Source organism: Podarcis muralis, chromosome 7 (assembly GCF_964188315.1).
Source record: "Podarcis muralis chromosome 7, rPodMur119.hap1.1, whole genome shotgun sequence".
Lineage (NCBI taxonomy): Eukaryota > Metazoa > Chordata > Lepidosauria > Squamata > Lacertidae > Podarcis > Podarcis muralis.
This window is the reverse complement of record NC_135661.1, coordinates 68218016-68245453: the sequence shown is the minus strand read 5'-3', so window position 1 is coordinate 68245453 and position 27438 is coordinate 68218016. Positions and strand designations below refer to the sequence as shown.

General features: G+C 43.9%; 1 protein-coding gene across 6 annotated transcripts; it reads left to right on the top strand.

Annotated features, from left to right (window-relative positions):
- Positions 1-4198: 4198 nt before the first annotated feature.
- GMEB1 (glucocorticoid modulatory element binding protein 1) lies at positions 4199-24742 on the top strand. Of its 6 annotated transcripts, none has more exons than XM_028738639.2 (10): positions 4199-4282; positions 8712-8878; positions 9394-9476; positions 10157-10281; positions 12773-12876; positions 14291-14445; positions 17151-17279; positions 19601-19738; positions 21606-21728; positions 23902-24742. In XM_028738639.2, the coding sequence occupies exons 2-10, from the start codon at positions 8751-8753 to the stop codon at positions 24606-24608; spliced, it is 1692 nt and encodes a 563-aa protein (XP_028594472.1). In that variant the 5' UTR covers positions 4199-4282; positions 8712-8750; the 3' UTR covers positions 24609-24742. The 6 variants fall into 6 exon arrangements, with proteins under 6 accessions (XP_028594472.1, XP_077788138.1, XP_028594474.2 ...); XM_077932012.1 differs by having other exon boundaries at positions 21570-21728; XM_028738641.2 differs by having other exon boundaries at positions 9391-9476.
- Positions 24743-27438: the final 2696 nt, after the last annotated feature.

The following is a 27438-nucleotide window of genomic DNA, read 5'->3' as shown; positions in this document are numbered from 1 at the left end:
TCCATTAATCTCTCCATTACATTTGGTTATGGGTAAAAAGCAAGATTGATACAGGATCGTTCTGGTGTCTTTGCCATCCTGACCAACATCTTAAAGGCGCCATTCCCTTTGATTCGAAAGAAAAGAGGCTATGTGATTTATTATTCTTATTCTTGCCGCACTTTTAAAAAACATGAATAATAGCAGTAATCATAAAACAAATTATCAAAGGCAGGATAAAACAAAAATAAAAAAACCTGCTTAAACAGCCCAGCATAGCAAACAGTAGATGCTAAAAGAAACCTAAGGCTTGGTGAAACAGAAGTTTTGAGTTTGTGTCTAAGGCAGACATGATAAATCTGTGGTCTCTCCAGATGTTGTTGGACTATGACTCCCACCATCCCTTCCCATTAGCCATACTGGCTGGGGCTGATGGGAACGAGGAGTCCAACATCAGGAGGGCCAGTTTCCCCACCCCTGGTCTAAATATTAGAACTGGCCCTAAAGATCTCAAAGCGGAAGAAGTTGCTTTGGAACACTGCATTGGCTGAAACTATAGTATTTAACTGAATGGTGCTTTGAGATATACTGGGTTGTATGTAATTAAATGAAAAGATTTACAGACTTTATAAAGAATACATCTATGGCCTATGGAAGATACAATAATTATCAATCTTCTGTGCCTTCACAACACCGAAATGCCGACGCTGTATATAGTATCACATCCATGTCTGCACCTCAGAGTCAAGAAGTCTCATACAATTGTTCCGTTATTATTGGATTGTTGTGCACAATCCCAGTCTCTGAGCCAGAGACTCCAGTGGTTCATGTGCTTATTTGTTTATTTACTATATTTGTATACAGCCTGAAGATCATAGGTCAGCTCACAACAGAAAAATGCAAAACAAGAACATAAAATACATAAAACAAAAACAACCCCATCCTAGAAATATTTTTAAAAGGCCATAGAATGTTAATTAGCCAAAGACCTGATTATCGAGAAACGTTTTCGCCTGGCACCTAAAGATATGTAATGAAGGCGCTGCGGAGAGCACTCCACAAATGGGGAACCACTGCAGAAAAGGTCCATTCTCATGTTGCCACCTTCTGGATGTCTCATGGAGGAAGGACATGAAGGGCCTCAGATGATTATCACAGGGTTTGTTTGGGAAAAGGTGGTCCTTGAGGTATTGCTGTCCTGAGCAAAAGAACTGGTTTGGCTGGTTTCCTCTTATAAATCCTACCCAACATATACAGGATCACAGGTTTCAAAGGGACCCATAGGTATCATCTAGACCCCCCCAAAAGCCCCTCATATATTCCTAGACTTATACTTCTGTAACCTATGTTACAGAAATACAAGTATTTATTTAGTTACCTTGACTTCACTCGCTCTTTTGCATCTATTGATTTGCTTGGAGTTCTATTATCCAGTTGCTTTTTTGCAACTCACTTCTACTCAAGAGCAGACCCCACTGAAATTAATGAACCCAAATTAGTCATGCCCATCCATTTCAATGGGCCAACTCTTGACTAATGTTGGGTAGCATTCTATGCCTTTTTAAATGTCTTCCTGGAAGAGGGGTTTATTGGTTTGTTCTTGTTCTTATTTATGTATTTTGTGTTCTCATTTTGCATTTTTATGCTGTGAATCACCCTGTGATCTTCAGATGAAGGGCAGTATACAAGTATAATAAAAAAATGAAAATGAAAATAATCATCCTTCCCATTGTTGAAAAGCGGCTGCAACCCTAAACGCTCTGCAAGGTCTACTTCCTAAAGTTCTAGTTACAGGTAGGTCTTGGTCTGCCGTAGTCAAAACAAAATTAAAAAATCCTTCCAGTAGCACCTTAGAGACCAACTAAGTTTGTTATTTCCGGCCAACCTAGCAGTTCGAAAGCACGTCAAAGTGCAAGTACAGTGGTGCCTCGCAAGACGAAATTAATCCGTTACGCGAGTCTCTTCGTCTAGCGGTTTTTTCATCTTGCGAAGCAACCCTATTAGCGGCTTAGCGCTATTAGCGGTTTAGCGGCTATTAAAGGCTTAGCGGCTAAAAGGCTATTAGCGGCTTAGAAAAAGGGGGGGCGAAGTGAAAAAAAATCGCAAGACTCGCAAGACGTTTTCGTCTTGCGAAGCAAGCCCATAGGGAAAATCGTCTTGCGAAGCAACTCAAAAACGGAAAACCCTTTCATCTTGCGAGGCATTCGTCTTGCGGGGCACCACTGTAGATAAATAGGTACCGCTCCAGTGGAAAGGTAAACAGCGTTTCTGTGCGCTGCTCTGGTTTGCCAGAAGCGGCTTAGTCATGACCCGGAAGCTGTACACCGGCTCCCTCGGCCAATAAAGCGAGATGAGCGCTGCAACCCCAGAGTTGGCCACGACTGGACCTAATGGTCAGGGGTCCCTTTACCCTAAGTTTGTTATTAGTATGAGCTTTCGTGTGCATGCACACTTCTTCAGATTCCTGAAGTTGTTGAGCTTTTTTGGGGAGATCACAGCCCATTTGAAAGGATGGGCATGACAAGCCCAGCTTGTCCGGAGTTTTGGGCTGGGTTGCCATCAGTATGCTGATGACACCCAACTCTATCTGTTGATGGATGGCCATCCTGACTCGGCCCCAGACACACTGACCAGATGTCTGGAAGCTGTGGCTGGATGGTTACGTGGGAGCCGGTTGAAGTTAAATCCTTCGAAGACAGAGGTCCTCTGGCTGGGGCGGGACGATATGGGATCGAGGGGGCAACTCCCATCTCTTGCGGGGGTGCAATTAGTGCCAGCACCGTCCGTTAAGAGTTTGGGTGTAATCTTCGATACCTCCCTCTCTATGGAGGCGCAGATTACAGCTATAACAAAGGCGGCATTTTTTCATCTCCGCCAAGCTAAGCAGTTGGCCCCTTATCTCTCTCGCCCTGATCTAGCCACTGTGATCCATGCGACGGTCACCTCCAGACTGGATTATTGTAACTCGCTCTACGTGGGGCTGCCCTTGAAACTGACCCAGAAACTCCAGCGGGTGCAGAATGCCGCGGCGAGACTCCTTATGGGGTCTTCGCTGCGAGATCACATTCATCCGGTACTATACCAGCTGCACTGGTTCCCGGTGGAGTACAGGATCAGGTTTAAGGTGCTGGTTTTAACCTTTAAAGCCCTATACGGCCTAGGACCCTCGTACCTACGGGACTGCCTCTCCTGGTATGCCCCACAGAGAAACCTACGGTCTGCAAATAACAACATCCTCAAGGTCCCAGGCCTCAGAGAGGTTAGGCTGGCCTCAACTAGAGCCAGGGCCTTCTCGGCTGCGGCTCCAATCTGGTGGAATGCTCTGTCACAAGAGACTAGGGCCCTGCGGGACCTGACATCTTTCCGCAGGGCCTGCAAGACAGAGTTGTTCCACCAGGCCTTTGGTCAGGGCGCAGCCTGACTCCCTCCTCTGGCAACCTGCACAGAATTTTGCCTAATCGGTTGCCAACAATTTGATTTTAATTAATTTTATAATGAAATGTTTTTAGAATGTTTTTAGAATTTGACTGTTTGACTATTTGACTGTTGTTAGCCGCCCTGAGCCCGGCTTCGGCTGGGGAGGGCGGGATATAAATAAAATTTATTATTATTATTATTATTCATTAATTTCAGTTCATTAATTTCTACTCTTGAGTAGAAGTGAGTTGCAAAAAAAGGGAACATCACAGGGGGGCAGGCTTCTGCTGGGGAGGGGCAGAACCTCAGTTAATTTAGTACTGTACTTTCAATAATTTTTGTGGATGGGAGGGGGGGGGCAGCTACGCCCTATGCATGTTTATCAGGGAGTAAGAGCCCGTTGGGTTCAAGGGGCCCTTACTCCCAAGATACTCCCTGCATCTGACTGCGGCCTTAGCGAGGTAAGAAATACATGCATGCAGTGAAGTGTAAGGAGTTTTGCGTGTTACTTTTTACCCGCTGCTTTGGACGAAGAATAATGAATAATTGCAAAAGCAACGATACTATTCTGGCGGCCCCGTTGTGGCTGTTGCAGCGACTACCTGCTCCCGACCACCCGCTGCCTCGCACCGACCGATTTCCCCAAGGGTTGCAAGCCGAGCCCCACCCGCCTCCGCCCACCTCCCCAACAAAGTTAAATCCGAGCTCCCCCACATTACGGCCGTGGGGAGCAAAAGCACTAATTGCTCGCGGCCCCTTTAAGGCAGGAGGCAGCCGGAAGTGCTGGCGGCCGAGTCGTGGAGACTCCTGCGCATGCTCGCTCCTTCCTTCTACTCACCCTCCCCCCCCCCTGCCTAACAGCCCCGGACTCGGCCGCTCGGAGACGGTAAGGGGGGGAGGGAGCAGAGGGCGACGTTGCTGCCGCCACCGCCGCGCTACGGGAGCCGGGAGGGACCAGGACGGGACGCAGAGTGCGTAGGGACGAGGGAGGGGGGCTGCGCCTAGAGTTGCGCACGGCCACCGCCGCCGTACGTGCCGCCGCCGGGAGAGCGGACGTCGCCGCGCCACTGCGGGAGGAGGGGAGGGGGGAAGGAGGGAGAGAGGGAGGGAGGGGGGAAGGAGGAGGAGGCTGCTGGCGCGTCGTCCGCTGGCCTGGAGCGAGAGGGAGGTGGTGGTAGTGGGCGTGGCCGCGGAGAAGCCACACCTCTCCTCCGGGGATCCCCGCCCACTTTCTTTCCCCATCTTGAGGGCCTGTGAGGGGGCTTCGAGGGCAGGGAAAATGGGCGCGGAGCGGAAGCCGCGCTCTAGGGTTTCCCTCAGGCACTTTTGGGGCAGGGGTTTTTAAAATAGTAATAATAATAATGACGACGACGACGATAATACTGAGCTGAGATGCTCTGGTCAGAGGCGAAGTGACCAATGGTGGGAAAAGGATTACTTCAGCTGCTGAAATTGCCACATTTTTCTTAAAAAATAAAATTTTAAAAATTGCTTTCCTGAACTGGACAGCAGTGCCTTTTAGCAGAGTCAAGATATTATTGATATAGCTGCACGTTTGTTTGTTTGTTTATTTTGAGAGAGAAGCTTCATGTCCTGAGGCTCTTAATAAAGAAATAATGTGTCCCTCAAGAAACTGAAACCCTCTAAAAAGGTGAGGAATGCCAGACATGGATGGAATTAAGCATTTAAGTAAAAACATTATAAAGCCCCTCAAAGTTAATAGAATAAAGTTCTGGAAAAGCCTTCTAGCACTGGGTTTATTATTTATTTATTTATTTCAGTTATAGCAAGGAGCAGCATAAAACAACTGTCCTTCCAAGTACATAATGGAAATACCTCTGCAAATGCATAAACAATATATGAAACTTGCTCCCACAGAATGTGGTGGCGGCCCCTAACTTAACTTCAAAACATGGTGCTTGGGTAGTTTGTGTTCAAGAGGAAATTATGGGTTCAAACAGCATCGTTGGACAAGTATCCCCTTGCTTTAGGTCCTATTCCTTAAATAGTTTTGATGTAATGAGATCTGTGGGGTGGGTGTGTAGGCAAGAAATGGCTTTCATTTGTAAAAGATAAATAATGATTAAAGGGTAGTTGTGATTCCTGGATTAGATATCAATTAAAACCATAAAATGTGCAATTATTATTTTTTATGTCAATGACGTAGTGATGCCAATGGGTACAAAATTATGCCTCCGATGACCCCGATGTAGACTGCAGTTCTGGTGAATGTGCAGTTTATCTCAAAAATATATGCCAGCTGAAATCCCAATCCTTTAAAAGCCTGTTTCCCGGTACCCAGAGTGTTTGTCTCATCATTTCATTATGGCTTCAATTTCTGGGCTATATGATTATGGAAAATTGGTGGTGGAAGAAAGCAGGGTTTTTTTCACCTGAAGAAGAGAGGATTGTGAAAGAGCAAACATTACCTGTTAACTGCTTGAAGGAGATGGGAAGGATAAAGGCAGAAATATGATGTCATGGACTATCTCAACATTGAAAGCACACCCTTTACCCATAATAATAAGCAGCTAGGCATTCTGAATTGTCAAACATAATATAGTCAATGCCTATGACCCTACTTATCATTATTAATTCTAATCAACCCGAAACTGTAGCTGTGGTCTGTTGTATACTTACCTGGATGTAAACACTATTCAGTAGGACTTCTGAGTCTAGGAAGGCTGCAAGTATTGTGATCACTTCAAATCAGTGGGCTTTTCTTTTCAGTAAATATGCATAGTACCTTTAATAATTTGTTTACTGAACTTGGTTGTCAACAATTAACTTCCAGATCTACTCCTTCATCCCTGTATCTAACAGACAAAAGGGCCTAATTTGTGGACTTCATTACTACAAGATGGGATGACCATCACTAGCTCAGATCACTTTAAAATTCATTGAGGATGGGTTTATCAACAGCTATGAGGCATGATGGCTATATGCAACTTTCGGCTCAATGGTACTATGTCTCCAAGTTAAAATAGGGAAGCCCAACAGTAGATGCCTGCTGGCTCATATCCTGTTTGTGGACTTCCCAGAGGTATCTGCCGTAGAAATAAGATAACCAAACAAATGGACAGTTTGTCAGACCCCTGATGGCTATTCCTATGATCATAACACAAAAAAGCAAAAAAAGAAATTTTGCTTTCTGTGTCTTACCAAGCCAAATGAATAATGGAACAGATACTCTTTTTTCAATAAGAGCCACATAGTAAAATTTCTTAATAGGGAGGAACCATAGCTCAGTGCTAGAACTTTGAAAGTAGAAGGTCCCGGGTTTGGGGCCCTGTCACTTGGTTGAAAATAGCTGGTAGCTGGTGAGGTGGGGTGGGGAAGGACCCTCTAGCTGGGACCCTGAATAATCACTGCCAGTCAGAGCAAACACTGTTGAGCTAGATGGACAGCTTTTTAAGAATATATATGCACTGTACTTTTAAAGCACATTCAAAACCCATTTTCTGCCTCAAAGAATTTTGGGCACTGTAGTTTGTTAAGGGTTGCAGGGAATTTGTTCCTTTGAGGAGTAAACTACAGTGGCCATAATTATTTGATGGGGGAAATGTGCTTTGAATGTGCTATCAGTGTATATGGTATGTACTCTGCCTGTGATAATAAACCAAGCTACACAACTCTTTATAGTTATCAGGGACAGTCCCTATTTTTTGTTACCGGTCTCTGTAAAAAATGCTGTGTTTGCGTTTTGTTGATGCCTTCTTAAAATAATGCTCCTAGTGTTGTCTTCTTCAGGGTCTTTAGAACTGTGTGGGGCAATCGTATAAGTGTCCACTCAGAAATAAGTCCCACTGATTTCTTCCTCTAAAGTGCATGAAAACTAAGGCAACATGTTGAACAAAGCCTGCCATTTCACACATGATAGGCGCTGAAGTACATTTTGCATTGTAATGTTAATATTGTCAGACAACTGCATTTTTGTAATATGAACCATTGGGGGGGGGGGAGCCATGTTGGCTTTTAAATGGATGGAGGGTATGCTATTTATTGAAAATGAAGTTAATGGAGCATAGTTTTTAGAAACATGGCATGGTGGTGGTGGGCTCCTGCCCAGACAGCCTGCATCTCCTGTCTTCCCTAGCCTGACTCATGATCACTATAGCAGTAGCCTTCTAACATTTCAAACCTGGTACCTACCTACCTTTCAGCCAAACATGCATTTTAGGGAGCAAGCATTTCTTTATTTTGACTATTTAGCTGTACCATAGCAGAGTTGCTGTGCAGCCTGTGACCTGGTAGTGGTCCTGACCCACTAGTTGAAGACCAATGCTGCAGCATTATTAACATTATTGTTTTAATATTTATTGCTCATTTTTCAATTTAAGGTTCCAGGGCAGGTTACAGCACAACACAAGTAATGCAACTTAAAACCAAATAAAAATCACATATGTGCACAAAAATCAAACATTTTGGGGCTTCAGTTTTGGACACTGATGTTCGCTTCAGCTGAACCCTTTCATGTGATTCAGAGGGGACAGAGAGAAAGCACAGGCATATAATCTCTTGAATCTTGAACCGCTCAATGGAGTGTCTGTGTTCCCTATGCTCTAGTTGCCCCATAATATAATTTTGAAGACCTCTGTGGGAGGAATCGTAGGAGTGTTACTTTCTGCCTTTACGGCACGTGGTATGGCTCACAGCTTGCTAGGACTGTTGCTTAATTAAATAAATCTGATAGAGAAATCCTATGCGTGTGTACTCAGAAGTGAGTCATGTTGAGTTTAAAGGACTTTACTCCAAAAAATTGTATGTAGGATTGCAGTCCTTAACCAATGAACTGGTTGAATAAATTTGCAAGTTCTGCAGCAAGATAAAAATTTGGTCCTTCCAGAAGAGGATAGGACTCCTGCATCTTTTATAGTTGTCTTGCAAGATATACCTGCTGAAATTCATTCTACACAGCTGGCAAAAGTGCAGGCGCCCTGTCTTTTGCATCTGACCATATTGCACCAGTTTGAGAGAAAGGGGCATGTCTCTGAATAAGGTGATGAATGCTCTGTGCAGTTTTTAGATGTACTTGTATTAGAAAATATATATAAAAGAAAAACACTTTGTGCAAGCCAGTGCAGCCAGTAAGGCCTTGGCACTTTTCTCTTCCCAGAACTTCAGTGACCTAAAGATTAACTGAGCAACTCAAATGTGATTTTTATGAGCTGTTGCTAGAAGTGGTAGTGCATGTGGTCACTTGTGACATGTTATGGTTGTGCTAGAAAAAAATCTCTTTCATTATTTGGCCAGAGATGATAACTTGTTTGTCCTTGCAAAAAAACCCAAAGTCACCTTCTTATTTCTTGCTACAGCACACTTGTCTTCCATTCTCTTGGACTTCATGTGGGCAAATGGCAAATGCTGAAGTAAGCATCCCTGTAGGGGATGTTGTCGTTGTGCCAACTGAAGGAAATGAAGGGGGAAATCCAGAAGATACCAAAACTCAGGTGATATTACAACTGCAGCCAGTGCCACAAGGGTAAGTTGGCAAGTCATCAGCTAGGCGTGTTTCTGTGATTCTGTGTAAAATTCAGTCTTGGGCGAAGCATTTAGAAATGTTGAGATGTAAGTCCACAGGGTAGACAGAAAGGAAGGCAGTTGTGTGCAAGAGAGAATTTCAACTAAATTTTCTAGATCTCATGCCTCCAAAATAGTTCTGAAAATGCGAGGGCAATACCAGTATGTTGTAAGGATGCAATTTTGAGCTTTCATTTCACAGCTGGATAGAGGACATGTATTTGCAGGTCCCCGTCTCCCCCCCCCCCCCCAGTCTATGATTTAGGGGCTGAGGTTGGGAAGAGCAAGTTAGTTCATAAACTAATTCCATTTTACTTGACTCTCCGAGAAAGGCCTCGGGTGGTGATCTCAGCATTTGAGCAGGCTGATTATGGAGGCAAGTTTTCCTTCAGATTCTCTGGTTTCAAGCTATGCAAAGCTCTAAAATCATTTCTGTGCTTTACATAATGCGCTTACCAGTGGGTACTTTCACAGCAGGGTTTATCAAGAGAGCTCTGAGACCAGTACGGCTGTAGTGGCCGTGGAAACGCACACCATACACAAGCTTGAAGAAGGCATTGGTAAGTTTCCTCTGTGGTGATATGATGCATTGACACCATTTCAACAGAGTTGTCATGGAGCATAATTTGCGGCTTTTGTGTACCAAGGTTCTCCTACTCCCATGGTTGGGTGGATATGAAGGTAGGGCCCCAAGAGTAGTAATAAGAGTGCTATGTTGTCCAAAACCAGTTCAAGCAAGGTCTTATAGAAGCCATGATGGTTAATGTAGGCAGAGACTCCATTCAGATGTAATGATAAGTCATGGTTATCCATGATCATGCCATCCCTTTCCCCTTTGCATGTAAGGTGAGAAGAGTAGCCTTTACTTCTAGTTAGCATCAAACCATAGCTCAATGTTTTCTTTGAGTGCAGCACACTCCGGTTTGTGTGACCATAGCTTGGTGCATTTGGTTAGGTGAGCCAAACACTTGCCTCTCCCTTTAAGGAAGGGGCTGTAGCTCAGTGGTAGAGCACGTACTTTGTGTGCAGAAGGTCTCGGGTTCAATCTGTACATCTCCAGGTAAAAGGATATCTGGCAAGCAAGCCGGGGGGAAATGTCTGCTTGAGATCTTGGAGTGTCGTTGCTGCTCACTGATGAAGCAGTAGTCTGACTTGATACAAGGCAGCAGCATATATTTATATAAATGGCATGTGCTTTCCAGAGGAATGGTCTCTTATTTCCCCTTGCTTCTACCAACAGACCCCAGCACCATCGAAACAAATGAAGAAATTGAGATTGCCTACCCCATCACCTGTGGAGAGAGCAAAGCCATTCTGCTCTGGAAGAAATTTGTTTGCCCAGGAATCAATGTCAAATGTGTCAAGGTAACAGCACACTAAAGCTGTCCTTGCCAGCTCCCCACCCCCACCCCGTTCTCTGTTGCTTGTTTTTTGACATAACTGTTCTCATTTATTTATTATTTTCTAGTTTCACTGGAATTTCCATAGGAGGATTATTTGAAGTACATGCAGGTCCCACTTTCCAAATGCTCATTATACAGAATTATCTGAATATAAGGAATTAGTACCCAAACCACACTATACACACTGCAGATTCAGATATCCCAATAGCAGGACCTATGAGTAGTACTGTAAGCAAATAAGCAGCCTTAAGCAAGCTTTAATTTTGTGTGTGTTTTGCTGGTCTGCGACAGCTGTTTCAACAGAAACCATGAGGGAGGGGAGGGGGAGAGATTGGATAAATAAGAAAGCATTTTGTTTCCTTCCTTGTTTGCCTTTTGTAATGTTTTGGCAGGTTTTTACAGTCCCCCCCCCCCAATAGATTAGGGGTCAAAATTCTGTGGTCGGGAACACATTAGAAATTTCCCCATTGGAATAAATGAAAATCGCCAACTGGTTATGTGGACACCCACCTAACGTACTGTGTTTGGATAGTGGGACCTGTGTGTGTGTGTGCACATTTCCTAGTGTTAGCACTATCAGTTCAGGAGGCAGAATCTTGCTTGTAGGCTTTCTGGAGGCCACTATAGAAAAAGGATGCTGGACTAGGTGGACTTCTAATCTGACTCAGCAGGATTCTTCTTATGGAACTCCCACTTGGGGCACATGTAAAGGGTTTGGGAAGTTTGAACCATCTTATTAATTAGCCTTTCTTTTGCCTCCAACCCGTTTATACTTGGCAGTTGGCTTCAGCCAGTAATATTATGCCCCAGCTTATAGGGAACTGGCAGGGGCCATCTTGTAGCAGTGATGGGGAAAGCGAATATGGAAGGTGGTCAATTGGTCACCACTATCCATACATTTTGTGATAAAGTCTTGAAAGACAAATGTGAAAAGTCTGGCATGTAAGTCTGGATGGAGGTGATGGTAAAAGGCTCCCAGTTTCTAAACCAACATTAGAGAAAGCACATCACACCAACTAGCCAATGGTGGGAAGTAGATTAAGGTGTGTGAATAGCTGAGCTGGCCCACTTAGCATGCCTGCCATGTCTGCTGATTCTCTCGTACGCCACAGGGCTGACCAGTGGGAACCAGAACACTCCGTCCAATTAATCCAGCGATGGACCCAGTTGTGATTCCAGTGAGACTTGAAATTGCTTCAATTTTCTGATTCTTTTTCCCCGTTTCCTGTAAGCCAGCCCTGCAGCTTATCAGGGCAGGAGCATAATTGGATCCTGAAGCAAAATTGGATCCTGAAGCAATGGCAGGAGGTGCCTATGGAAATGACTTGGCAGGGGAGGCCTCACAACTTCTCTATAACAACACAATTGAGGCAGAATAGGAATGCAGGGTATCTTGACCTCAGTCTTGAAGGAGGAGATGCCGTATTTTGAGGCAAGTGTTGGGGCTCACAAGTGAGTTGTGCCCTGGCCTAATTCATAGTAGTGTCATTGCCACTGTCTTCATTTCTTGTTGCCTGGGATGTTTTGCTTTGTTTTTGAAGGCAAATAAAAACAGAGGTGATCAGGTGCAAAGAATGACAGAGCACAAGAGCCCCACGGGACCAGACCTAAGCCCTGTCTAGCTCAGCATCCTGTTTTCTGCAATGGACAGCCAGATGCTTCTGGGAGGGCCACAAGCGAAATGCGAGGGCACGATCCCTCCCCACTCTCCTACTCTTGTTTCCCGGCAATTGGCATTCAAAGCATTTTCCTCTGATCCTGATTAAGCCTGGTGAACCTGTAATAGCAGTGTTGGAGTTGAGATTTTGGCAGATGCTGTTTGTCATGTAGGATGAAGAAAGCGGTATTAAAGATACAGTATCCCTCCTGTTCTCCCTTGTATCTGATCATTGCAGAGAGAAGAGCAGAAAGATGGCCTTGCATCATTTAATATTACATTAGTGTAAGAGAGGGTACCGAGAGAGAAGAATAAAGTACTTTTTTTCATGCAATGCAAGTTAAACTGTGGAACTCGCAGGAGGTAGTGATGGCCACCAGCTTGGATGGCTTTGAAAAATGATTGTACAAATTCATGGAGGACCAGGCTATGAATGGCTACTCGCCATGATGGCTATGCTCTGCCTCCACAATCAGAGGCAGTATGCTTCCGAATACCAGTTGTTGGGGAGAGTGCTAGTGTGCTCAGGTCCTGCTTGTGGGTTTCCCACAGGCATCAGATTGGCCACCGTGAGAGTAGGATGCTGGACTAGATGGGCCACTGGCCTGAGATAGGATACTGGGATAAAGGAAGCCCTGTTGGCCCTTTCTCTCTCTAGATGCGAAAACTAAGTTCACTAGTTCCTGGTGTGATTTGATAAATGTCCACCTGTGATTGATGGCGGCTGATGTGCTTACTTGGAGATGGCTTATGAGACAGAGTGCCTCCCATTTACCCTCTTCTTTCCCTTTGTTAGTTCAATGATCAGCTTATCAGCCCAAAGCATTTTGTTCATCTGGCTGGCAAATCTACCCTGAAGGACTGGAAGAGAGCCATTCGCCTGGGAGGAATCATGCTGAGGTAATGGCCTTCTGCCACTGTAGCAGCCTTCCACCAAAAGCATAATTTTCTGTGCAGTATTCCTCCTGCCCCCATTTAAGTTCCCATCTTTCATTTGTTGGTTAAAAGTGGCGCTGTGGGTTTGGCATGGTGCACTTTGAGATAACAAATGTTTAAGATAGGATTGAATCCTTTTGGCAATTGCATGTTCCTCCAAAGAACGTCAGAAGAGTGTCCTAGGGCAGAAATATGAACAATAAAAACGGAGGGAGTGGCCAATAAATAGCACTTCTTTTCACAACCTGGACATGCAGTCCCTATCAATGTCAAATGAGCATTTCCTCTGACCATGATACCCTGGACTTGATGTCTACTGAGATTCCAAATACCTTGGCCTCAGTAATGGAGCAAAGAGCAATCGCTCCATGGCAGCTCCCGCACACTAGACTAAATCTGGGGTTGATAACAATGTCTGGATCAGGATATCAAGGGTACTGTTGCTGCCAAGTCCTTCCTACCGACAGCTGACTTGACGGCAGTGTCCCCTGCCACAAAAGGGGGGTGTTCATGGAGTTGCCATTCTTGCTCACCAATGCCAGTGGTAATTCTGGGTTGGCTTGCTTTGGTGATGAGTCAGAAAGCAGCTGAGTCCCAGAAACAGTCCTTCCTGGACTAAATGTGCATGTGGAGCAGATAACCATATCAGAGCTTTACCTTTACCTGTTTATTAGAGTTTTTGCTATGGGGCTGTCCCCACAAAATCTGAATTCTTCAACTTTTATAATTCACAGTTATATACCTTGGAAGGTGGGATAAATATCTAATTGAGAAATAAATACACAAATCTTGCAAATTTGTGATTTGTTTAGTCTCTTTCTTGCAGTTACAAAAGAGGGCAAAGAGCTATGATGGGCACAGAAAGGCCTGCTCAGCTTCCCGATTGGCTTCTGAGATTTTGCCCGATGTTGCCCATAAACTTTTCTAACCTTTCTTTGCTAATTAATTAATTGCATGTATATACCACCTTTCCTTCAAGGACCGCAAGATACTGTACTTGCTTCTCCGCCTCCTTTTATCTGTACAACAACCCTGTGAAATAGATTATGCTGAGACAGTGACTAGCCCAGGGTCACCCATGACAGTGTGAGGATTTGAACCCTGGTCTCCCAGGTCCTAGTCCGACACTCTAACCAATGCACCACATTGGCGAAAATTACACCGGGTAAAATTGACAAGAAAGAAGCATGCTGAGCAATACCAGGTTCTGGCATTGTTCTGTGTGATTGCAAAAGTGCCCACTGCCACACGGCCCTGAGTGCCTCAAAAAATGCATCATGCCAAAATTCTTCATCTTTTTGGCTTGAGGACTTCAGGCAAGAATCCAAACAGAAGGTTCATTTCCCACGATCTCTTCTTTTTTCCATTTTCTTTGCAGAAAGATGATGGATTCTGGGCAAATTGACTTCTACCAGCATGACAAGGTTTGCACAAACACCTGTCGCAGCACCAAGTTTGACCTCCTGATCAGCAGTGCCAGGGCACCGGTGCCAGGGCAGCAAAGCCTGGTACAGACTCCCACCTCCGCTGACGGTAGGGAACAGGTGAACAGGAGTAGAATTCATTCGTGCCACGTGGCACTGCTGTCTACCATTTCCCTTTCATCCTGTCTTCTCTTAATGAGCTAACGTTAAAACAGTTTTCTTCCTATTCCCTTTCCCCATGAGATTTACTTTGCCTGGAAGGGAACCCAGTGACAGAACAGTAAAGTGGGAATAAGGCAAAAGTAGTAAACCTTCTGAATTTCCTATCCTTGGAGAAATTATAATTATTTATCTGTTGAGGACCTACCCCCACCTCCTCTACCCACTGCTGGATGAATTTAATGAATTCTGAACTGTTTTTCTCTTTCTTTGAGAAACACTTGGCAAATGAATGGGAATTTCTATGGTTCCAGGAAAGAATTTTTAAGTGTATAGACAACTGAGACCCTTCTTCTCAGTGTGCTGAATCCTCCCCCTTATTTTTGGTTCTTAAAAATGTGCAGAATGGTGTATTTTACAGCTAAGCCATTCAGGCTTTCTTCTGGCAAATTAATACTCTCTGGAGCCTTACCACTGTTCATGCTACAGGTGGCAACAATTGTAGCTTCAAAAAGAAAGGAAGGAAAAAGGGTTGTTGTTTTTTAGAGTGCCACATACAGTACATGGCATGAGTTCCTTTGTAATACAGATTCTAAGAAAGGGTTTTTTCCCCATTTAATTTGCATTCCTTATTTCATACGATCAAGATTATGATATTTCGCCAACCTTTTAGTCAACTTTTAGTCATGTTAGTGAGAGAAACTTTTCCATTTCCTCTTTTTTTTCTTTTTTCTTTTTGCTGCAGTTAGAAGATTAGCTTCAAAGTCTTTATCTGTGGGTGGAACTGAAGCTTTTAAAAAATGCATTAAATCTATCTGATCCTGATTCAGTCCGCAGCTGGTACATTTTATGCACACTACCTGGGTTTATTCATTTTGCATCAAAATTTTTAAAAAATGTTTTCACCAACATAGCCCAAATGCTGTGCCAGTACAAGCTAATTTTTAAAAATAAATCATGCAAATTTGCTTGTAATTCCATATATTTGCTTAATTTACTTTGCTTCTCCTAGTTGTAAAAAGGAGCAAAATGCCAAGCAGAGCAGTGAAGCCCTACCCCTGACCACTGGACATCCTGTTTGGATTACCTGCTGGCTTCTGAAATGTCACCGAATGTTGCCCACACACTTACAAGTGCATCGATATGGACTAGAATCTTGCAAGAAAGAAAGAAAGAAAGATTAGATTCTCAGCATGCAGAACCATTTGCCCGATACTAAATCATGCCATTGTGTTGTGCAGTTGCAAAATGGCACATTACTCATGCCCCAGAGTGTGTACCAAAAATGTGAATTGTCTTTCACTTCCACCAAATGTGTAAAATAAAATAAGAATAAGAATAATCAGCTGTCCTGTGATTACATTTCAAACATTTAGCTTGTTTTGCCTATGTGGAGTCAAATACCTTGGTTCCTTTTGAAATGTATTTATTTCATTTTGACTTGTAGCTCATCTCCTCTCAAAGGCTTGGAATGGATAAGAAACAGTATGTTAATCATAAAGCCCCAACTGCCAACCTTTAAACCCATGTCTCTCAAATTCAAACATTACCATAAAACTGTGCCCAAGCCACTTAATATAAGCCTGTAGGCATCACACACACACAAAACACACAAATATTTGACAATTTTTCTTAGCGTTATCCTCCATTGCTTGATGAGCACATAAAAGTTATTTATGTATTTACTGAATTTGTGTACCATCCTTCATCTGTGGACAGTTCACAACGTAAAAATACAAGATAAAAACAAAATACGTAATAAAAGCAAGAACAAAACCAAAACAAACCCATAGCATCCCACTCCAGCTGTACCTGAGAATCTACTATTTGTTGAAATTCCTTCTGTTCCCATAGATTTACTTTTTCCTTTACAGTTTTTGTTAATTCAGTGCCTTGCTCGTTGATGGCGGTGCAACTGAGATCTTGATCCTATTGCATTTTGAGACATTAGAGTACATCACGGTCCCTTTCTTCCACGAATCTGGTTGACCATGGCCTGGGCCAATAAGTGAGCCTTGCCTTCTGTCATCTTCGTCTCATCTCAAGGCCAGAGAAAGATGGTGCCTTCTTCCAGTTGGATAGGGGAAACACATGTAAAATCACAAATGCATAGGTCACCTCCCGGACTGTATGTGAAATATTGGCTCGTGCAACTCAGGCCTGTACATGACAGACTCTACGCATGTAGGTCACGTGAAAAAATTATGCCCATGCGTAAGAACATCTGAAGAGCCCGCAGGCGGGGAGGTGTGCTCACTGAGCATGGGAATATGATCTGGCTTCCCTCATTACACTGTTGCTTCTGGATAAGTTTGTTTTTTCCTCCTTAACCCGCCCATTATGGCTTCCACATGGAGATTCCCTCCCAATTGTTTACCCAGAGTGGACATAGTTTAAAAGACAATTACATCCGCTCAGTATCTGCATGGCTGATGCTTGGAATATACAACATGGGTATTGTGCTTTTGTCAACTGCTGTCGTTATTGATCTTTAAACTGGCCTTTGGTTTTTTACTTTGCTTAGTTCAATCCATGTATTACGAATCAGGGTGGTCGTGTGTGTGTGTGTGTGTGTGTGTGTGTGAGTGTGTAGGGGGAAGCTACATTGACAGCCTGGGCAGTGAAGCATCTTCAATTGTATCCTCCCTTCTGCAGGAAGCATCACTCAAATTACAGTGTCTGAGGAGAGTGTGGAGGAAGGGATTGAATGGAACCGTGCTCTGACAGCAGCAGTCACCATGGCAACTGAGGAGGGAATCAAGAAGGACCCAGAGGAGATTTCAGGTATGTCTCTGCTGTTTGCCTGAATGGCTTAGCAGCCCACCTACCTGGCTCCCCCTCCCCATCTTCAGGCAGCAAAATGCTGCAAAGAGCTATGTTTGTAATTTTATTTATTTAAAACATATCTCACCTTTTCTCCAGAGAAATCAAGGTGACTAACAACAAATTTTATAAAAATGTAAATTGACAAATTCAAAACCTCTTTATTACAACCGAACACTAAAACACGAAGTTGATATTAGAGATTTTTTATATTTCTTTGCAAGGGGGCAGGACATTTCACCCATGTTTTAAAAATTGAATTTGCGTGTAAAACTCCACACTTCACTTCAAAACCCATTGGGCCCCCCCCCAAATATTCAACATTTGAATTTCCAAAATTCTGATTTGAATATTGAGTTGTTAAGTGAGTTTTTCACAGGTGGGGTCTGATGGATAGGATGGTGAGCCGTGTGAGATCGTTTTATAGTAAACATGGAGAGGGGTTTTTTTTGGAAGTGAAGAAGTGGGGTTAGCAGAGAGCTGACCTGAAGATCCTTTTCATGGCCGTAGATCAGGGATGGAGAACCCACGGCCCTCCAGATGGTCCTGGATTCCAGCCCCAGCCATTGTAGCCAGTGGCCAAGCATGATGGGAATTGTAGTCCAGGAACATCTGGAAGGCCAAAGATTCCCCAACCCTGTTGTAGATGGCAACGCATCAGCTGTCAGGTAGAGGCGGCTATTTGGACACTACAGTGGTACCTCGGGTTACATACGCTTCAGGTTACATACGCTTCAGGTTACAGACTCATCTAACTCAGAAATATTACTTCAGGTTAAGAACTTTGCTTCAGGATGAGAACAGAAATCATGCTCCGGCGGCGCGGCAGCAGAAGGAGGCCCCATTAGCTAAAGTGGTGCTTCAGGTTAAGAACAGTTTCAGGTTAAGAACGGACCTCCGGAACGAATTAAGTACTTAACCCGAGGTACCACTGTATTTCAATTATTGGCTGGTTCATACAGGCATGCACATTGCTCAGCAGTGCCTCCTTGCTTGATGGCTTGTACCTAAATGTGTGAACTCCCTGAAGTACTGAGTTTGAAAAATCTGCCCCCCCCCGCTCCCCTTTTGGAAACTGAGGCACCATATGCTAATTGGTGCTAAAATTTGGAAAGCTCTGCTTTCAATCTCGGTGACTGTTTAATTGTGCAAATCATCAATTGTTTTTTCAGTCCTCACTGGCTGCTCCTCCTAACAGCTAGTATTCAGTGGCATACTGGCTCTGCAACTAGAGGCGCCATTGACAGTCTTATCCTCCATGAATTTCTTTAATCCAAGCTGGAGGTCCAAAACAACAGGCTGGTGTAATCCTTCCAAGTCCAGCACAGTCCATGTGTAATGCCCTGTGATTTGGTATTTTTAAAAATATCCAACGCCTCCACCACAAGGATGGCTTCAGTTGTCTTATTTAGAACATACTGTTCAAGCAACAAAAAGAACCCAGATTTGCATATATTGCTTTACTTGAAATATATGCTGCTTTTCAACCTGGCAGTGTGTCCAAGATGTGTGAGAATGAAAGAAAACGGACACACAGCAAGATGAACAGATTTTGGGAGGCTGGTGAAGACACGTGGGAGGAATGCAGATATAAAATGCCCACTTCCAAGTGCTCAGATATTAATGGTGCTCCTTTAGCTGCTACAATTGCTGTTCTTTAAAGGCTTTGCAATGATTTGGGGGCAGGGTGTGATGGGATGTAAAACAAACTTATAGAAGTCATGAAATGTAGCTTTTATAGCAATACGGAATTCCCTAGTACTGCTCTCTATATTCAGAGTTGAATTTGATTATTCTTTTTTGCAAGGTGAGTGCCCTGATGGCTAGTTTTACAGCACAGTTCTATGCAAGCCTATTCATGACTAAGCCCCATTAAATTTAGCAGCACGTGCTTCCATGGAAATGTGTGCAGCTTTGCAGCCTTAGAAGCCAGTTTCCAGAGATGCCTCCTGCTATACAATGTTTTGCTGGTCTTGGCATGATTGCCAGTACAGTGGTACCTCAGGTTAAGTACTTAATTCGTTCCGGAGGTCCGTTCTTAACCTGAAACTGTTCTTAACCTGAAGCACCACTTTAGCTAATGGGGCCTCCTGCTGCCACTGCGCTGCTGGAACACAATTTCTGTTCTCATCCTGAAGCAAAGTTCTTAACCTGAAGCACTATTTCTGGGTTAGCGGAGTCTGTAACCTGAAGCGTATGTAACCTGAGGTACCACTGTATAGCTTTGCAGTGCAATTGCCAATTGACCCTTCCTTCCAAATCTTTCTCTTCCCTTGTGCCAGAGGACACACTGATGTTCTGGAAAGGAATCGCTGATGTGGGGTTGATGGAAGAAGTTGTCTGCAACATTCAGAAGGAGATAGAAGAGGTGCTGAGAGGTGTTCAGCAGAGGCTTGGCCAGTCACCCTTCCAGGTTACCGGTGGGTAGGAGGTCAGCAGTCTCCATGTCAATATGAAATGACTACCAGTGGGATAGACTTTCATGCTTTTTTTATCTTTGTGACGTGTAGCTGTGCACTGTATTTAATAAGTCAGTTTATAATCCTTCCTTCAGTAACAGGACTCCCAGGGTATGGTTTGAAACTTAAGAATTTTTTAACATAAATAAAAGTACCCCCCAAATGAGTTTTATTCAGCTGAGTTCCACTCACAGTACATTCATTTAAGTTAGTCACACCCATTCATTTCAGTGGGTCTATTCTGAATGATTATCATTCCATACAACCCTTGAAAATTGCAGAAGCCACAGCAAAACTCACTAAAATCCAGAATGGCTGTAAAACAATACTAATGTTGCGGTCCCATAAACCCCCCCTAGTGGGGAACTGAATGGATCTTAGTTCTTGGCAGACATGCCTAGTACTGTGTTGTTACCAGCCATAAAACATGTTGGAATGGCCAAGCAAATAAAAGTAAATATAGTCTTCACCTTATGCCAAAAACACATCAACATCAATGCCAAGCGAGCTTATCTGGGACGTGCCATGACCAGGTATTGACTACTTGGGGTGGAGAAAATAATTACTTTAGAATATTTATATTCTTCTTTTCAACAAAAAAAGTTCTCTCAAGTGGTTTCCATAGTAAAACAGGGCAACAAGCGAAACATTCTGTTTCCTAAATCATTTCCCCTCTAAAGCTACCAGAATACTCAATGCAGTTCATAAGAGTCTTGTAGTCTGAATCGGGAAGGTGGGCATAAGCAGCTCTTGGCTTTCAGACCTCCTGGTGAAGGCCATTGGAGGTTTGGGGGTCAGTGATGTAAAAGTCCTCTGTCCTTCTAGTTGCTGTGGTTGCCTTTTCAGGGCTACATTAGCCATAAGGGGAAAGTCTCCAGTACAATACAGTAATCAGTTAGCTTGATGGATTATTGTGTTTCATCCTACTCCTCCATAAGGGAGCTCAGGGTGGCATACATGTTTCTCCTGCTTCTGTTTTATCCTTGCAAAGAGCTAGGTTAGACACACACAGAAAGAGAGCGCGCATACTAAATGTAACTGATTTCTTTGTCGCTAACACACAGCATGCGAACCAGCATGCATAAAAATGTAACATGGGGATTTGCTTTGAGATGCCTGGGTTTTGCTTTGTTTATTATTATTTTAATTAAAACAATTTCTTTCCCCAGTGAAACTTCCACAGGAGTTTACATAATACCAATAAAGTCAATTCAACCAGTCCCTGCCCATGGGTATACATAACACAAAAGGAAAAAGAGATAAGGAGGGAAGAAAAAATATACTATTGCCCTCATATCCCTTTTGTGGGCTTCCCATAGTCATCTGGCTGGCCACTGTGGAAAACAAATTGCTAGAGTAGATAGGCCTTTAGTTGATTCAGCAGGACTCTTCTGACGCTCTTAAGGAGACTTCTGGCCTAATCCTCAAAGGCCTAGTTTCTGCTTTTAATCAAACATCCAAGGATCTCACTGCCAATGTTAAATGCCAGCAGAGATGCTGTGACATCCCAAAACAACAGTTTTCCATGTGTGGTTCTCGAGAGAGGAACTGTCAAGAGGAACTTTTCATGGCTTTTGATTTTGATTTCCTTCTGATGTAAATCTTGACCCATTGTACTGTATTAATTTATTAATATTCGAAATGAAGATGATGTAAACTACCTCTGTACTTCATTCAAGATCACTTGTGTTAGCTACAGAAGCATTAGGTAATGCAGTACTGGCGAAGAGGTTCAAGCTGTTTGTGATGAGGTGCTCTCTCTCTTTCTTTCTGGATGTTGGATTCCGTTTAGAAAACCAGACAATAACCCATGGAAGTTTTTCTGTAGATGCTGCTGTCCTAAATAACGTTGCTCACACTTTTGGCCTGATGGACACTGTCAAGAGAGTGCTGGACAACAGGAAGAGTCAAACGGAGCAGGGAGAAGAACAGGTTCTTTATACTCTGGCAGGTATGTTAATGACTGGGAGCACATTTCTTGGGATCTTCTAAATCTATCATCTCACTGTGCAATAAATGTGTTTTTGTTGTTCATTTTGCCTCACAGCCTAGTCAACTTTTCTCAAGACTGCCCTTCTGCTAAAGAGATACTGCAATTTCTTAGTATTCGGATTCCCGTATTCCGTTGCTGCCGCCAATGTTCTCCAGTGCCTGTATCATTTTGTAAACTTGGTTTTTTTCCCTTTTCAAATATTCTGTGAGGACAGTGTGCTTCCCTGCTATACAATTTTGGCCCAGGAGTGCTATTTTTAGCCTTGTCATTTTTAAAAAATAACAGCAACTTGCATTTGCAAGATAGCCCTCTCCTTTCTTCTTGAAGCAATGCCCCAGTAGTCGTTGTAGTGGTAGAAGTAGCCCCCGCTACAGTAAGTTATGGAGCAAGGCTGTAGCCTTTTTCAGGAAGATCCATATCTTCACGGTAGAACACATGCTCTGCATGCAAAAATAAATAAATCCCAAGTTCAATCTTTGGCAGCTTCGGTAAATGCTCAGGTAGCAGGTGTTGGGAAAGTCACAATGGACAATACTGAGTCAGATGAACCAATGATCCGACTTTGTATAGGGCAGTTCCGTAGGTCCAGAAGGACCCAGGATTTAGGCTTCCTACAGTAGGAGGTCCTGGCAATGAATTGGCTCAAAATAGTCAACATCTATTGCCTTTCTGAGTCTCTGCCTTTCTTACTATATTTCCAACAATCATTTTTTAAAAAATACAAATAGCAGTCACGGGAGATGCTGGGCAGGGTCTGGATTGTGGGGAGTTTTTAAACATTTTCCCTTTTATGGTTACTATCTATCTATCTATCTATCTATCTATCTATCTATCTATCTATCTATCTATCATCTATCTATCATCTATCTATCTTACCTGCTCTTTGCATTTGGAAGAAAGCTCCCTTTGAAATGGTGACTTCCCTTGCTATTTAAATAGAAGTTAGAGGACTTTTGTTGTTACTGTGACTCCCTTTCCTTGGTTCCTAAAGTCCTGACACAGTAACACCCACACACAGAGAGGCTAATATGGGTAGGGTGTTTCCGGCTATCCTACCCCTTGCCTTCAGAAGTTTACAAGCTGCTCTAGGAGAGAGATTGTGAGCAACATCATGGGAGGGGCTTTTCTCAGACCAAGCTCACTTATTATTTTGGCTTTTGGATGTTGTTAATATACTTTTGTTATATTTACAATGCTAAAATGTTAGTGGGGGTTGTATGTTGTTATCTTTGATTGTTTTGTTTCTGTATCATGTTATTAAAAAATTGTTCCTGTATGGTTTGATTTTGAAATGCATTTCTGTTTTTTTTGGGTTTTTTTGTCATGAGCTAATTTGGGCATGGTTTCTTTCCTTCTTCTTTTTTGTAGAAAAGCGACACACAAATACAGTAAAATTACAAACAAAAGAGTACCGGCATTCTTAAAATGTGCATTTTAATTGCATTCATACCTAGTTTTTCTATAAGTTAAAGCACCGCTTCTTTACCTAATACCAATGATTATGTTTTGGCATGTGTGCATATGTGTGTTCCACTTCCTTTGATAACTGTTGTGTACAGTGACTTTTTAAATTTAAGATTATTGGTAGGGTTAGTATTAGCTGTGTATGGATTTCCATTTCTTGCCAGAAGGTATGAATTGCATACCAATGCTCTGGATTTCTGTACACAAGTATGATAGCCTCTTCCCACAGTTTTCTAATGTTTGAGGACACTTTTGATGATTTAAATACATGCTGTAGGCTTGAATATTTAACACATGATGCATCTTTCATTCTAATAGCTTGTTGCCTGCCCTCCATAGCGTTGTTCTTGGGAGGTTAGGATTTAGGGAGGGAGATTCTTGGCTGTCATTTCCCCCCTCCCACCCCCTTCCCATTTTTGTTCCCTGAAAGAATTGGATTTGTCTGCAGAGACAATCTGTTCCGCCCACCTTTCCATCCTTTTGATGGGGAGCAGCAGAAGTGGCTGAAAACTCTTTCCCTGCCAAGAAGCTGCTTTGCTACTCTTGCGAAAATAATCTGTTTTTCTCACTCCCCCCCTCTTTTTGGCGCTTTGAGGAGCCCCTGTATTCTTGGCAGCTTCTCAAAGGTTTCTCCCGCTTGACTGTGTAACTTAATTTTTCCTTGCAGACCTGGACCGCCAGCTGGAGGAGCAGAAGAAGTTTGCCAGGGATCAGAAGCTCAAGTCCCAGACTGTTCAGAACGTGGTCCTCATGCCTGTCAGCACTCCCAAGCCACCTAAGAGACCCCGGCTGCAGCGTCCAGCCTCGGCCACAGTCCTGAGCCCTTCCGCCCCCATCCAGCAGCCTCAGTTCACAGTGATTTCGCCCATCACCATTGCACCCATGGGGCAACAGTTCTCTGTGAGCAACATTCCAATGGCAACCATCAGCCAGGGCTCCAGCCCGGTGACTGTCCATACTTTGCCGTCAGGCTCACAGTTGTTCCGCTACGCCACCATGGTCTCTTCCTCCAAGACCAGCTCCTCCGACACGGTGACCCTTCACCCGTCTTCCAGCTTGGCCCTGCTGAGTTCAGCGGCCATGCAGGACAGCAGCACCCTTGCCAATGTGGCCACCGTGGTGAATCCTGTGGAACTGGTGGCCATGGAGTCTGGCCTGACTTCTACCCTCCAGGCTGTCGAGGGCACTTCAGACGAGGGACAGACCATCATAGAAATAGACCCAGCCCCTGATCCGGAAGCTGAGTCGGAGGAATCCGGGGCTAAAGCTGTGATTCTGGGAACAGAACTGAGGACTGAGGAGAAGGTGGTGGCTGAGGTCGATGAGCACCAGCATCAGGTTCACAACGTAGAGATTGTGGTCTTGGAGGACTAGCCAAGAAGCCAGATTGTAATGTTGCTTTGGGGTTCATCGATTGTTTATTGGTTTTGCCTCCCTTTTTTCTTTTTCTTTTTTACAGCCTTTCAGGTAAGTTCCCATAGGATATTAAAGGAAAACAAAGATTTTCACATGGGAGAGAGCAGCGTCCATTTTTACTGAAGGGGGAAGGGAAAGGAAACTTATTATCCTGCCTAATCCTAAGCACTCCCACAGAAGGGAAACAAGCCCCTGCTGTTACCGAGATCGCACAGACCCAGTTTTGAAAAAGACACTTTGTCTACACCTTGTTTACACTTCAATCGTTTTGTCTTAGAAATTAATGAAGCCGGGTACCCGAAATGTATCTGACTAATGGATGAGAGTGGTTGTGGGGAAATGGGATCCTTACTTATTCCTCAGCTCTCAACCACTGTAAGAAATTACATTCTGTGTTACCTTATCAACTGTGCTAGACTTTTGATTTTTGCAGAGAGGGGGAGAAAAAGAAATTGCAACCCCCCCCACCTCATCCCGATTTGAGAGACCACAGTCCCCTTCACTCAGATGCTGATGTTTTTTGTTTTTTGTTTAATTGTCTTCATCTTTCTGCAGCAGCTCACACCCTTGAACTGTTTTTGCCCTTTTGTGGCTCCTGGAACTGGATTCTCAGCTCTCCCTTTTCAAACCTTCCCCGGTGGTTTTTATTTTCAATAGGTGCAGTTACGAGACTTTCAAGAATTGCTTAAACCTTGCACGCACACGCACACATACACACAAATCAGACATAGCACCCAAGCACCACCTGCCCTTTTGAGTATTGGATTGTCGTCCTGGATGTATCAAATGTGGGTTGTGCTGTTGCTGTGGGCTCAGCAGGCCAAGTATACCTGCTGCTTACTCTGCATGCTGGGAACCATACCAAGCTTACTAGATAAATATATATATATAGTGTGTGTGTTTGTTTGTGTGTGTGTGTGTGTGTGTGTGTGCGCATGTTTGGTGTTCCTAACACTTTGAGAAATAGGTCAACAGAATTCTAGCCTGGCACATCACTTCAGCAATGTGACTGCCTGGTCTCTCTCTCTCTCTCTCTCTCTCTCTCTCTCTCTCTCTCCCTCTCCCTCTCCCTCTCCCTCCCTCCCCCCCTCTCTCTTGTTTCCTTAAGGAAAGGGGAAGGAGTGAAAAGGGATTTTTTCCCCTTCCCACTTGGTTCATTTCTTAAAAATTGGAAAAATGAGAAGACTTTGGGGGAATCTGTTTGACAGAACTTTCTAAAGCCAGCAGTAAGAATACAATACTTTGGGGCATGGGTGGAGTGCCATTTGTTTTTTTGTTTGTTCATTTTTTGCATTAAAAATTAAAACAGAAACCAAAGGCTAACTGAATTATTATTGTTATATCAGGTTCTTCCTCTCTCACCCATTTATCATAGAGCAACCCCATGGAGTAGATTAGGCTAAGGGTGTAACTTGCCCAAGATCACTCAGTGCCTTCCACGGAGTGTGGGGCTATCCTATTCTAACCATGACACCATACTGATACTCAGTTAATGGATGTGTAGACTGGGTTGTATCCAGTGCTGTTTTTCTAGAAAAAGAGGTGCCGGAACACACCATGAACACCTCCCTCATTCTCCTGGAATGTCAGTGGCTCCTACCTGAGAGGTGCTGGATGGAAAAAAAGCCTTGGTTGTATCCAACTAAGCTCGGATCAGAGTAGACCCGTTGTGCCTGTTGATTTCAGTAGCTCTATTCTGAGCGGGACTTAACATTGGAGACACCCAGTGGCGTAGCGTGGGTTGTCAGCACCCGGGGCAAGGCAAGTAATTTGCGCCCCCTAACCCGTGGATTTGCGCCCCCTAACCCGTGGATTTGCGCCCCCTAACCTGTGGATTTGCCCTAACCCCAGATGTTGCACCCGGTGCGGCCGGCCCCCCCTGCACCCCCCACGCTACGCCACTGGAGACACCACACTGTTTATGAAATTGGACTGGCAATGCCATGTCCTTCCCTTCACCTCTGCAGTGAGGGCAACTATTACCTCTCTATGTTAAAGATTGGCTTGCCTAAGGCCACTGCATAAGCTCACGGCAGGCAGGGACGATATTCATGCTGATTTGCAGCTCCACCTCTTAGACATGCACCATGGCAACTTTCTGTGGTTCCTGCTGCACAAGCGCAACTTGGGTCAGCTATCCACTGCTAATCTCAGTAATCTATGGATATTTGCTTTTGCACTCAAGTGTGAATGGCTATCCTGTGCTAAATAGACACATGCGACTTATAACCCCTTTTCTGGAGGTGCCTGACTTTTTTTCCATTGGTGCATGGAATTGCTGATTCACAGTTCCACTGGGCATGTGGGCGTCTCCAAGGGTGTACGAGGGCACAGTTGGATCTACTGGATTTCTGAACCCCAATTAACAATGACAACAAGAGCATTACTCCCCTAAAATGTACTGCTGAAATGAATTCAGAGTGGATTTTGTGTGTGTCAAGAGTACTGTGATCTCACTTCAGTTCGGGGATTCAGAAGAGAGTTCTGGGTTCTGAATTCTTTAATTCATGGTGTGTGTCTTTGTGTGTGTGTGTCCTGGCTCCAGTTGTTAATTTTAGAGTTCTGATAACAAAGTAGATTCTGCATGTCTCAGGTCTTGCCAACCCTGTCATAGGGGTCACTTCAAACAAGAGGTTTAAAGTATGCACCTTAAAAAATGTTGAAATGCAAACGTATTATTGTATGAGTGTGCTTGCTTGCCAGGGCACTGTGCATACTTGCACCTCCCTGTGGAGCATGCACTTGCAAGCACGCTCAGGATTGCCTCTGCATCATGTGTGACGTTTCC

Coding starts and splice junctions, on each gene's coding strand:
- GMEB1 (XM_077932009.1), top strand. CDS start 8,751: ATGGCAAATGCTGAAGTAAGCATCCCTGTAGGGGATGTTGTCGTTGTG. Junction 10,282..12,772: donor TCAATGTCAAATGTGTCAAG/GTAACAGCACAC, acceptor TCCCTTTGTTAG/TTCAATGATCAGCTTATCAG. Junction 17,280..19,600: donor GGACCCAGAGGAGATTTCAG/GTATGTCTCTGC, acceptor CCCTTGTGCCAG/AGGACACACTGATGTTCTGG.